The sequence below is a fragment of the Phragmites australis genome, chromosome 1, assembly GCF_958298935.1.
Source record: "Phragmites australis chromosome 1, lpPhrAust1.1, whole genome shotgun sequence".
Taxonomy (NCBI): domain Eukaryota; kingdom Viridiplantae; phylum Streptophyta; class Magnoliopsida; order Poales; family Poaceae; genus Phragmites; species Phragmites australis.
The window spans coordinates 20108049-20120708 of NC_084921.1; the positions used below are offsets into that span (position 1 = coordinate 20108049).

The following is a 12660-nucleotide window of genomic DNA, read 5'->3' on the forward strand; positions in this document are numbered from 1 at the left end:
TGATTTCTTGCTTGTGGTCAGAATAGTACTTCTAAACTCAGTTCTTAATAGTCTTCCCACCTATATGATGTCTTTCTTCCAAATCGCACGTGGGGTTCTAAAAAAGATAGATTATTTTTTATCAAGATTCTATTGGGAAAGCGATGGTCAAAAAAGAAAATATCACCTGGCAAAATGGAAAGTCCTGTGTAAACCCAAAGATCTGGGTGGATTAGGGATCAAGGACCCTAACATCCAAAATACATATCTCCTATGTAAGTGGCTATACAAACTACTAATTGACGATGGGTTGTGTCAAGATTTACTTCAAAACAAATATATAGGGCTAAAACCTCTTTTTCTACATCCGTATGATCTACTTTAGAAGATTGATTGGCCCATATAACGAAAGCAGATCTTGATCCATGGAGTCCCAAGAAGGTCGAAACTCCAACCTGTCTGATGCTTTTTCGGCCAAATAACAAGTCGAAGAAAAACCAGGTGAGTCACACTTCTGGATCGGTCTAATGAAAGTGAAAAGTATTATATTCAAATATTGTACTTTTAATATAAAAGACGGATCCAAAATTCAATTTTGATGAGAATACTTGGTTAGGTAACTCGTCTCTGAGGTACTAATTTCCCTCCTTATATAACATAGTGCGAAATAAATAAGACTCGGTAGCTAAGGTGATAGAGTCATTTTCTACAAACATAGTGTGAAATAAATAAGACTCGGGATCTAATTGGCCCAAAATTAATAGCATGGAATGATTTGATGGCTCATCTAACCAACATTATTTTGTCAGGGGACCAAGATGAGTTCAATTGGAGCTTAAACCAAATAGGAAAATTTATAGTTAGCTCTTTGTGTAGGGCCCTGATACAATGTGATGAGCCAATCCACAAGAGTAAAATGTGGAAATTAATGCTACCATTAAAAATTAAAATCTTCCTTTCGTATTTGCACAAAAGGATTCTCTTAACAAAGGATAACCTAACGAAAAAGCAATGGCTTGGAGTTCAAAACTGTTGTTTTTGCCACAAACTCGAGACAATTAAGCACCGCTTCTTTGATTGCCGATTTGCATGGTTAATAGTGCAGGTAACATCAAATCTTTTACCAACCATGAAGTGTTCAAAATATATTTAGGAACTAGCTTTAGGGTCTTAGTAAACATATAAAAGGCTATATAATAGCAACGACGGAAGTCTCTCCCTTTTATGGGTCTTATGTAATGTTCTGGATCCTTAGTGTGTGACCGTGTGCATCTTCGTAATACAAAGACCGAAGTTAAACTCTTATACGATTATATCAATTTAATATAACAATGAGAGTTAATAAAGCTTTCTTTTAAAAAAAATATAGCAATGTACAACTAATGTTGCTGAAGCCTGAGCGAGTCACTGCGCGTGGGGCGCCATGTCCGTGTAACCGATGCTCCTCCTAGTTGTGGGGAAGATCATGAAAACTATGCTGGACAGGAAGCCTGCCCCCAGCGGCAGGTTCACCAGCAGCTCCCGCACGTCTTGCCCGGAGTCCGGGAAGAGGCACCCCTGTATGCTGGCGTCGGCGAGCGCCACCGCCAGGAACACGAGGGCCGAGAAGAACGCGTGCACGAAGTCGAGCGCCGTGATCCGGAACCGGGACAGGTCCTTGAACGTCGCTTCCCGCTCGGCGCGCGTGCCCGTGAAGTTGAACGGGTAGAAACCCCAGAAGGTGGCCACGCCATGGTAGAGCTTGCCGTCGCAGCCGACGAGGCTGTCGGTGAAGGACAGCAGCACGCAAGACACAGCGCAGGCGGTGATGAGTGCCAGGACGAGGTACCGGTTGACCGCGTGGCACACGCCATGGTTGCTGAAGGACGGCGCCAGCGCCTGGAAGGCCAGCACGGTGCCGGTCGGCAGGAGCTTCAGGAGGTCCGACGCGCTCGACAGCGTCTTGTCCGCCGGCGGTGTCGCCGTGGCGACGTTTATCGGCCGTGGCTTCGTATCCTCCTGAGAGGAGGATGCTTTGGTTGTCGTGGGCATCTGGATGTGCATCGCGTTGGGATCCATGGCTACCTGATGCCCAGGGAAAGATTGGCGTACGCACGTACGCGTTGTGCAGAGGGCCAGAGGCTGAGAGAGGTGCGTGCGTTGTGTTGGGTGGGAGTACTAATGGCTTTGGCCGGCTTTGCCTTTTTATATCTCCTGAGGAGATTCATCATGCATGCAACGAGAAATGGTTGCTGCTGCACGAAACGAGAGCGATGATGCAGGCGTACCTGAAAGGATTCTGGGTCACTCGCGGGCGTGGCGCGACCCACGTCGGTTGCTCACGGCGACAAGAAACTGCACCAACGGTTGCGCCAGACACCGGTCGAACCACAACGAATTCCTCGTTTCAGCCGGTTGGCGTGCAGGAGGGCGAGCTTGCTTACGGTAGATAGATGCTGATCAATCTCCTCCAGAAGGAAAATATTTGGTGCATCAGCTTTTCCTGCAGCTTAGTTTTGGTCCATGCATCAATAGCAAAAACCAGGTAAATTTTGACATTTTGTACAACAATTGTCAAAACCAGAGAAATCAAATCCTTATGCCGGTTTTGTCTGTGTTTTGAGCCACGTGATGGCTGCCACATAATCAACGAATGCGCTTGGTACCGTGAGATTTTTATCTCGTGATGTAGCTCCTACCAAGGCGTTTGTGCTAGGTGTTGCAAACAACAAATGTTGGCGCAAGAATTCGTCTTGCTCCAGTAAATACGGCAAGAGTTCCTTCTAAGGAGGAGACTCAAACTTAGAAAAGAAATTTAAGAGGAAGGAACACCACGAATGTATTGATGGTAGAAAAAATAGATCGTTCTAGGAGGGGTATCACAGCGTGACTTGATGTGTTTTCACCTCTGTATCTTTTTTGCTGTTTTGCCCATCCTCCTCTTTCTAGGCGACCATGGCCCCCTATTTATAGGGTCATGCATAGCTTGGCGTACAAGTTATCATAATGTACAAATATCTGAGACCTGACCGAATTACTGAGACTTATTCTAGATAACTACTTTCTACCCTATCTGGGAGACAAATATCTACCATAGTAACAATCGTGGTGCCTGCCCCCTGAAGACGGCGAGCCGGTCACCAATTGCAGTCTGGCGCCGCACTGTCAGGGGTGTCAGGATAATCTCCATTACGCCGGAGTGTCAGAGCGACATCCATCAGCCTGGGCTTTTAATACTGGTTCACTTCCTTGCAGGCAAAGCACGACCGGTGCTCCCCTTCTGGCAGATCTTTCCTAAGGCCTACTGACTCACCTTGTAGCCTTCGGGAAGTCAGCCCGAGCAGCTGGAGACGGGGGCCTCTGGAGACATGGCTTCGGGAGGAAGGACTCTGGAAGGCCGTAATATGAACAAGGGTTCCCGATCTTCCGAAAGGTTCTGGTAACTCTCGATTTGGTGGAAACGAGACACAAGTCGATCCGGCTTCCGAACAACACGATCCGAAACCCCGCAATCGCAGCACCACGTCTCCTTTGGTTATCAACCGGTGTTGCACGGTTGACCTCGCCAAGAAGGCTAAAATCCTTGCCTGCGAATCGAAGAACACAAGAAAGAACAAGGAAGAATGCAACCAAATTGCAGATGAATGATTAATCTCACGAGTTGGGGTCTCACAAACCGACGAAACGGCGAAACTGTTCTTGACAGAATAATCTAAGCAAAACCCAACCCTAATTAGGGCGGCGGCTACTGTATATAAAGGATTAGGGTCGGCCAAGGACCCCTAGACGCGTCCCTAATGGACTCCAACACGATACATGGCCCAACGGACCAAAAACGGTGACGCAGCACCGGGACAGATTCTGGACGCTGACTTGTTTCGACGTTTCCTGTTGACTCAGAAGGAATTTGGACCTCAAACCAACGCCATTGGTTTCCTTATGAAATTATCTTTCCAACCATATGTGAATCGTCGAAAACGGAGTCCGGATGCGTCCTGGGCGTCCGTTTTATTGCTCGCTGGTCCTGGAGGCCGAGGCTGATTCGGACTCGAGTTGGACTGGACCTCCTGCTGTTGTTGGACGTCCTAGCTGCTCCTCCACGCCTCCAAGCCTTCCTCTATGTGTTTCCTTGTCCTCTCCATGATTCCTAAACAACACATAATCATTAGGTAGTAATCTATTCTCAAAATTATATAAAGAGTTGCTTAGGAACGAGCTCACCTCTAAATTTAATTGTCGTGCGCGAGCTCTTGTGATTGGACCTTGAAAGTTCAATGGAGGATCATTGTATGTATCCGAGGGAGTGATGTCCTCATCATCCTCCCCCTCTTGAATTGGAGTCGTCCTCGACTCAAGCTCATCATCGGCTCCCAAGTAAGGTTTCAAATCTGCAATGTTAAAAGAAGGACTAACCCCGAACTCGGGTGGCAACTCAAGTTTATATGCATTATCATTTATTTTCTCAATTATCTTATAAGGACCAGCAGCTCTTGGCATTAATTTAGACTTACGCAGCTCTGGAAACCTATCTTTTCTTAAATGTAACCAAACTAAATCACCCGGTTCAAGTTTGACTTCTTTCCTACCTTCACTACCAGCAATTCTATACTTTTCATTCATCTTTTCGATATTTATTTTAGTTGTTTCATGCAACTTACGAATAAAATCAGCACGTGCACTAGCATCACTATGTGTTCTTTCAGTGGTAGGTAAAGGCAAAAGATCAATAGGAGCGCGAGGGGTAAAACCATACACTACCTGAAAAGGACTTACCTTGGTGGTAGAATGTGTTGCCCGATTATAAGCAAACTCCACGTGGGGCAAACATTCTTCCCACATCTTCAAATTTTTCTTCAAAATAGCTCTCAACATGGTACCCAAAGTGCGGTTCACTACCTCCGTTTGGCCATCAGTTTGTGGGTGGCAAGTAGTAGAAAACAATAGTTTTGTACCCAACTTATTCCATAGAGTGCGCCAAAAGTGACTCAAAAATTTAGCGTCGCGATCTGAAACAATAGTAGAAGGCATACCATGCAAGCGAACAATCTCTTTGAAAAAGAGGTCAGCAATATAAACGGCATCATCACTTTTATGACAAGGTATAAAATGTGCCATCTTAGAAAAACGATCCACAACAACAAAAATGCTATCCCTCCCCCTCTTAGTCCTAGGCAATCCCAAAACAAAGTCCATCGAAATATCTGCCCAAGGAATAGAAGGAACAGGAAGAGGCATATACAAACCATGTGGATTCAAGCGAGACTTAGCCTTTTGACATGTGGTACAGCGTGCCACGAACCGCTCAACATCTCTCCTCATCTTTGGCCAAAAGAAATGTGTGGCCAACATATCCTCTGTCTTCTTAGCACCAAAATGTCCCATCAATCCTCCTCCATGTGCTTCCTGCAACAACAAAAGACGAACGGAACCAACTGGAATGCATAGACGGTTAGCTCTAAACACAAATCCATCATTGATCACAAACTTGTTCCATGTACGTCCCTCTTTACAGTTCAGCAATACATCTTTAAAATCAGGATCAAGCACATATTGTTCTTTTATTGAGTCAAGTCCAAAAATTCTATAATCAAGTTGGGACAACAAAGCATATCGTCTAGACAAAGCATCAGCAATTATATTATCCTTCCCTTTCTTGTGTTTGATAACATAAGGAAAAGATTCAATAAATTCAACCCACTTAGCATGTCTACGATTCAGATTATTTTGAGAACGAAGATACTTAAGCGATTCATGATCTGAATGTATAACAAATTCTTTAGGCCACAAATAATGACGCCACGTCTCTAAAGGACGTACAAGTGCATACAATTCCTTATCATACGTAGAGTAATTAAGAACAGGGCCATGCAATTTTTCGCTAAAGTATGCAACGGGCTTACCTTCTTGCATCAAAACACCTCCAATGCCAACTCCACTAGCATCACATTCTAGCTCAAAGGTCTTACCAAAATTTGGAAGTTGCAGCAATGGCGCGTGCGTAAGCTTGTCCTTCAAAGTGTCAAAGGACTCCTCTTGTGCCTTACCCCAATGGAACACCACACCTTTCTTTGTCAACTCGTGTAAGGGGGCAGCAATGGCGCTGAAATCCTTCACGAAACGACGATAAAAACCTGCAAGTCCAAGAAAACTTCTCACCTGTTTGATGTTTTGGGGCACCGGCCAACTCTTTATGGCTTCAATTTTCATCTCATCCACCTCAATTCCCTGTGGAGTAATAACATAGCCAAGAAAAGAGACTCGATCCGTGCAAAAGATGCACTTCTCAAGGTTACCAAATAAACGTGCATCACGTAAAGCACTAAAAACAGCACGTAAGTGATCCATATGTTCATCCAAAGACTTGCTATAAATCAATATATCATCAAAGTAAACCACCACAAATCGTCCAATAAAAGCTCTTAAAACCTCATTCATCAAACGCATGAAAGTGCTAGGTGCATTAGTTAAACCAAAAGGCATTACTAACCACTCATATAATCCGAATTTAGTTTTGAAAGCTGTTTTCCATTCATCTCCAAGTTTCATTCTAATTTGGTGGTAACCACTACGCAAGTCGATCTTTGTAAAAATTACAGAGCCACACAACTCATCAAGCATATCATCAAGTCTAGGAATAGGATGGCGATATCGAATAGTAATGTTATTGATGGCTCTACAATCCACACACATACGCCAAGTACCATCTTTCTTAGGAACCAAAATCACAGGAACAGCACAAGGACTAAGGCTCTCACGTACATACCCGCGGTCCAAAAGCTCTTGGACTTGCTGCTGAATTTCCTTAGTCTCCTCGGGATTGGTTCGATACGCAGCACGATTTGGCAATGTTGCTCCCGGGATCAAATCGATTTGATGCTCTATCCCTCTCATAGGTGGCAGTCCCGGGGGTATCTCAGCTGGGAAAACATCATCATACTCCTGCAAAAGGTTAGTGGCAGCAGGAGGTATCGAACTAATAACATCATCAAGCGAATACAAAACTCGTTTGCAAACCAAGGTGTAGCAAATATCATTATTAGAAATTTCAGCAAGGTCACTTTTTAGTGCAAGCATAACACCACCCTTCAATTTTATGCCCTCTACCTTAGAACTAGGTAAAGACTTATCCTTTTTAGGTGGGTAAAGAGAATTAGCAACTTGCTGATTTTCAGATTTAGTATCACGCAAATTAGCAGCTCGTTCTTTATCAGCTTGTACAATTTCAGCAGGGGTCATAGGAACCAAAGTAATTTTCTTTCCTTTATGCATAAAAGTATATGTATTACTTCTACCATGGTGTATAGCATCATTATCAAATTCCCAAGGTCGACCCAATAAAAGTGAGCAAGCTTCCATAGGTACCACATCACAGTCAACATAATCAGCATAGGAACCAATGGAAAAAGAAACTCTGCAAGTTTGTGTTACCTTAGCTTTTCCAGCATCATTAAACCACTGAAGATTATATGGATGGGGGTGTTGGCGTGTGGTCAAGCCAAGCTTCTTGACCAAATCTGAACTCACCAAATTATTACAACTACCTCCATCGATGATGACACGTGCTCGCCGATTTTGGATGACGAAGAAAATCTGGAACAAGTTATGGCGTTGCAGCTTCTCTGGTTGTTGTACCTTTGTGCTGAGCGCCCGCTGCACAATGATGCTCCTATAGGTCGCTGTGTCATCACTGCCCAAGATTTCGTTGCTCTCCTCAACAACTGGTTCTTCTTCTTCTTCAATGTCAGAGGCGCTGATGTACCCATCTTCCGTTGCAATGTATGCCCGTTGACTTGGGCAATCCTTCTGCACATGACCGAATCCATGGCAGCGACAGCATTGAATGCCAGAGGTGCGTCCCGTTGATGCAACAGATGAAGCACTCTTGGAAGGTCCCTGCAAAACAGAATTTTTACCTGAGCCCGAAGGTCGTGTAGTGACAGGATTTGGTGCCGTAGCTGCTTGTTGCTTGCTCGCTGGTGAGGGAGCCCTGTAAGTGGATGGTTTGGACAGCCCAAATGATGGTCCTGTGCGCGGCGTGTATGTGGTGCTGGCCTTGTACTTGCCCTGCTGCTCACGCCCCTGCAACTCCTTCTCTGCAAGCATAGCAAACTGAAACAACTGGTTGACATTGTTAAATTCTTTATAATCAATAATATCCTGGATTTCACGTCTCAAACCCGAATAAAATCGACAAATAGAATCTTCGTTTCCCTCTACTATGCCACAACGCATCAAGCCCTTTTGAAGCTCACCATAATAATCCTGCACAGATTTATCTCCCTGTTCTAAGCGCATCAATTTCTTACGCAAGTCTCTATGATAAGATGGGGGAACAAATCTATCACGCATAGCAACCTTAAGCTCTTCCCATGTACGAGGTGTGGCACCATCTGCAGCTAAACCAGTCCACCAAATAATAGCAAAATCTTTAAACTCACTAGTGGCTTGTCTAACTCTATGTTGTTCAGGTACTTGATGGGCACTAAATTTTTGCTCTACTGTCATCTCCCAATCAAGATATCCCTCAGCATCATAATGTCCCGAAAAAGAAGGTATAGTAAATTTAACCTTAGCATAAGGATCTTCAGGAGCTCGATTATACATACCTCGATGGTGGTGGTGATGTGGAACGCCACCCATACCTGTGGTGTTAGTGCGAAGACGACGCCGTAATCTGTTTTGCAATGTCGCCGCTGGATCAACATTAACATCGTCATCATACAACTCATCACCGGTGTTGCTTCCATTCACATCTTCGTTGTGCACAGGACGGTTTTCCAAAGCATTTACCCTGTCGGTGAGCTCGGATAACCGTTTGTCCACCCGCTCAACCGCGTTTGCGAGTTTCATCTCAATTATCGCTTCAGTTATAGCCTTGATGACTGTCTCCCTCATCTCCTTCTGAGCATTGTCTACAACAGCTTGTAGCTGCTCTTGGCTGACACACTCCTTGAAGTCCTTTGGCGTTTTATCTCCTTCAACTGACATTGTGGAAACAAACACAACAACAAACAGTGAAGGTTATCCCTAATAATCGTACTACAAAGATGGAGTGGTGCCTCTCAATCAAGATCAGCAAAGGTAGACACCTTACCAAGCTCTTACCCGGGTTCTTACCAGCAAAGCAAAGGATACCTGGAAGGCGTGCGAGCGATTGCAGGGATGCAAAACAATGCTGTTCAGAAGAATCTGTGGGGCTTGGAAGGCTCACAAAGAGAACAAATATGTATATGTGGAACACAAATCAGAAACAGATAGTAATGCTGAATTATAGTCCCAAGTACTTGTTCTCGTTGCTGGCCTAAAGTGTTGCAAGTACCAAGTATGTGTGTTAAACAAGGTGGAGAAACAAGTATGATGGATAGCAAGAGCAACAGAAACAAAGAACTAAACAGCACACGCTAACACAGCTCACTTTGCCCTTCTCTATGTGCTCCTCTAGATATTGTTCCTCTTTTGCCCCTCTCTTTTTTCTATTTTTTTGGGCTGTCGTTGTTTTTTTGGGAAAATTCGACTTTTTCTTCTTATTTTTTTGATATTTTTTTTCACTTAGGAGCACACAAGAGGGAACCACAGAAAATTTGAGCTTAAACAAGTGAAAGACGTGGCCTGTAGAATTTTCTGAAGTTCAGCCGTAAAATGAGAAAAATATTTGGAAATTGAAAACTCAAACTTCGGAGGCGAATTTGGGAATTCTGATTTCGCCGAACCCGGCAAAGCCGGGGACGAACGGATCCGAAACGCTGTTTCGATGCGAAAAACTCTATGACTTTTCTGAAAACGGAGTTCGTATGCGAAAGTTATGCCCGATTTGAGAAACGACTCCGAATTAGAGGACAAAACGGGAAGAAAGTGGGGAAAATATGCGACGGAGGCTAGGGTTTGATGGAAACGGTGGGGGAAAACACACGAACTGGACTCTAACACGACCTAACCAGCAACAAGACCTTGACCAGGACACAAACTCAACACGACGAACTCTGAAACTGAAATATGCAAAAGCTAAAGGCGCGGAAGGGTTGTAGGACAGGAAAAAAAAACGATATGGCAGTGGACTATGGAACGAAGGCGAAAAACACTCGAAACTAAGGGTAGATATGAACCTGACGGTATACCTGAAGCTCTGAATACCACTTAATATGAACAAGGGTTCCCGATCTTCCGAAAGGTTCTGGTAACTCTCGATTTGGTGGAAACGAGACACAAGTCGATCCTGCTTCCGAACAACACGATCCGAAACCCCGCAATCGCAACACCACGTCTCCTCTGGTTATCAACCGGTGTTGCACGGTTGACCTCGCCAAGAAGGCTAAAATCCTTACCTGCGAATCGAAGAACACAAGCAAGAACAAGGAAGAATGCAACCAAATTGCAGATGAATGATTAATCTCACGAGTTGGGGTCTCACAAACCGACGAAACGGCGAAACTGTTCTTGACAGAATAATCTAAGCAAAATCCAACCCTAATTAGGGCGGCGGCTACTGTATATAAAGGATTAGGGTCGGCCAAGGACCCCTAGACGCGTCCCTAATGGACTCCAACACGATACATGGCCCAACGGACCAAAAACGGTGACGCAGCACCGGGACAGATTCTGGACGCTGACTTGTTTCGACGTTTCCTGTTGACTCAGAAGGAATTTGGACCTCAAACCAACGCCATTGGTTTCCTTATGAAATTATCTTTCCAACCATATGTGAATCGTCGAAAACGGAGTCCGGATGCGTCCTGGGCGTCCGTTTTATTGCTCGCTGGTCCTGGAGGCCGAGGCTGATTCGGACTCGAGTTGGACTGGACCTCCTGCTGTTGTTGGACGTCCTAGCTGCTCCTCCACGCCTCCAAGCCTTCCTCTATGTGTTTCCTTGTCCTCTCCATGATTCCTAAACAACACATAATCATTAGGTAGTAATCTATTCTCAAAATTATATAAAGAGTTGCTTAGGAACGAGCTCACCTCTAAATTTAATTGTCGTGCGCGAGCTCTTGTGATTGGACCTTGAAAGTTCAATGGAGGATCATTGTATGTATCCAAGGGAGTGATGTCCTCATCAGGCCGGGGCTTCAGGAGGTCCAGGCTTCGGGGGACCCAGGCTTCGGGAGATGGAGGTCTCGGGGGCAGCCCGGCTTCGAGAGGCCAGGTTTTGGAGGCTGAGCCTTCGAGAGGCCGAGCTGGTTAAGCCAAGGGAAGGCTTCGTAGGTACGAAGAGGTACCTTGAAGGAACCTGATAACTTCGGAGGTCGAGCCTTTAGCTGAGGGTCCGGAGATCAAGGCTCCGGAGGGACCTGGATAGTAATCTTCAACCATTATCCTCAGGCTAGTTTATTTCCCCCTAATAGTACCCCTCATTCTCGGGCCCCAATGTTTCAGAGGGGGGAGAGGATACAAAGGAAAACCAACCCCAGCCTGATATAGTATCAAGGATGCCTGATGGCAATTCCCTGTCCTTAAGAAGTTTTTTCATTGGGGAAACAAGGGCGTCGATGGTGAGGGCCAAGGCTGATGGCGTACTGGTGGTGGCGATCTGCCCTGGGGCTTGTTGGAGTTGGCATGCGCGATGTCGGGACCCTGGACCAGAGGGGCGTCGATTGACATGGTGTACTCCGGGGTCCATGCTGAGGTTGATATAGGTTATCCGGATTCTTTCAATATGGTTCTTCCTGCCTTTTGAGGCTGTAAGAGTAGAGGTTACGTGTAGGATTGGGGGACCCTACGCGTTTGCCTGGCAGGATGAGACATGCCACTGTCGCATTCGGATTGGACAATGCGGGGGGTCGTTTAGGGTCTTGTGCCCACGCCCCTATCACGCGCCGAAAGGAGTCTGGGCTATTAATGTGACAGGACGTCCGTGCAAGAAAATGAGGCATTCGTCGTAGAACGCTGCCACGTGCTGGCGGAACGACTGGAGCATGGCCAGGTCCCCTCAGGCATTTAATGGGGGACACCGCGATGTTGGTTCCATTTCATCTTCTGGACTTACATGGCTACTTGGCCCGGCTGTAAAGCTGCGGTCATCCGACTGGATTCTCCACAGCCCTACGAGAGTAAGCAGTTAACCTTGTCTTGAGTATGGCGTCATCTTCCTCCTTATCCTCTTCAGAGATGTCGATGATCTCAACAGCTTCTTCGGGAGCCAGACTGTTTCGGTTTTCAGCAGAGGCGCCAGTGGCCACGCCGCTTCCATCTCTGCAAGGGAGGCGGCTGCCTACCGCTTTGGCCTGACCTTTGGCTAGGGAGGCTATGCCCATCGAGATCATCGATATCTCCAATGACAATGAGGAGATCGACTGGGATCTCCTGCTGGGGAGAGCGGGCATGCGTCTGTGGAGACAGCGGCGAAGGAGGAGGCCAGGAAGACAAGGGAGAAGGCCCCGCCGGTGACATCCTCGGACTCTTCTTCGTCCTCCGACAGCTCAAGAGCCGGCTACTGTATCTGCTTCCACAGCGGCAGGTCGCAGATGAGGCGCATACACCGTCCCATGCATGGCCTCTACCGAGACATGTAGGAGGTGAAGGCAGTTGCCAGGATGGCGTACTTGGTGACGTCGTGAGGCATCCATGTCTCTCGGTCGACCATGGCCTTGCTGTGGGCTCATGGCTTGACTTAGTCACCTTGTACTCTTTCTTACCCTGTTTTTCTCCGTTGGGGTCTATCTTCTTCATGGCAATTTCTGTACTGTCACTTTTGTATGTGCCCTCTGG

General features: G+C 46.0%; 1 protein-coding gene across 1 annotated transcript; it reads right to left on the reverse strand.

Annotated features, from left to right (window-relative positions):
* Positions 1–1383: 1383 nt before the first annotated feature.
* On the reverse strand, positions 1384–2037 carry LOC133883365 (protein DMP2-like). Its single transcript, XM_062322681.1, has one exon. It carries the CDS (start codon positions 2035–2037, stop codon positions 1384–1386), a length of 654 nt encoding a protein of 217 aa, XP_062178665.1.
* Positions 2038–12660: the final 10623 nt, after the last annotated feature.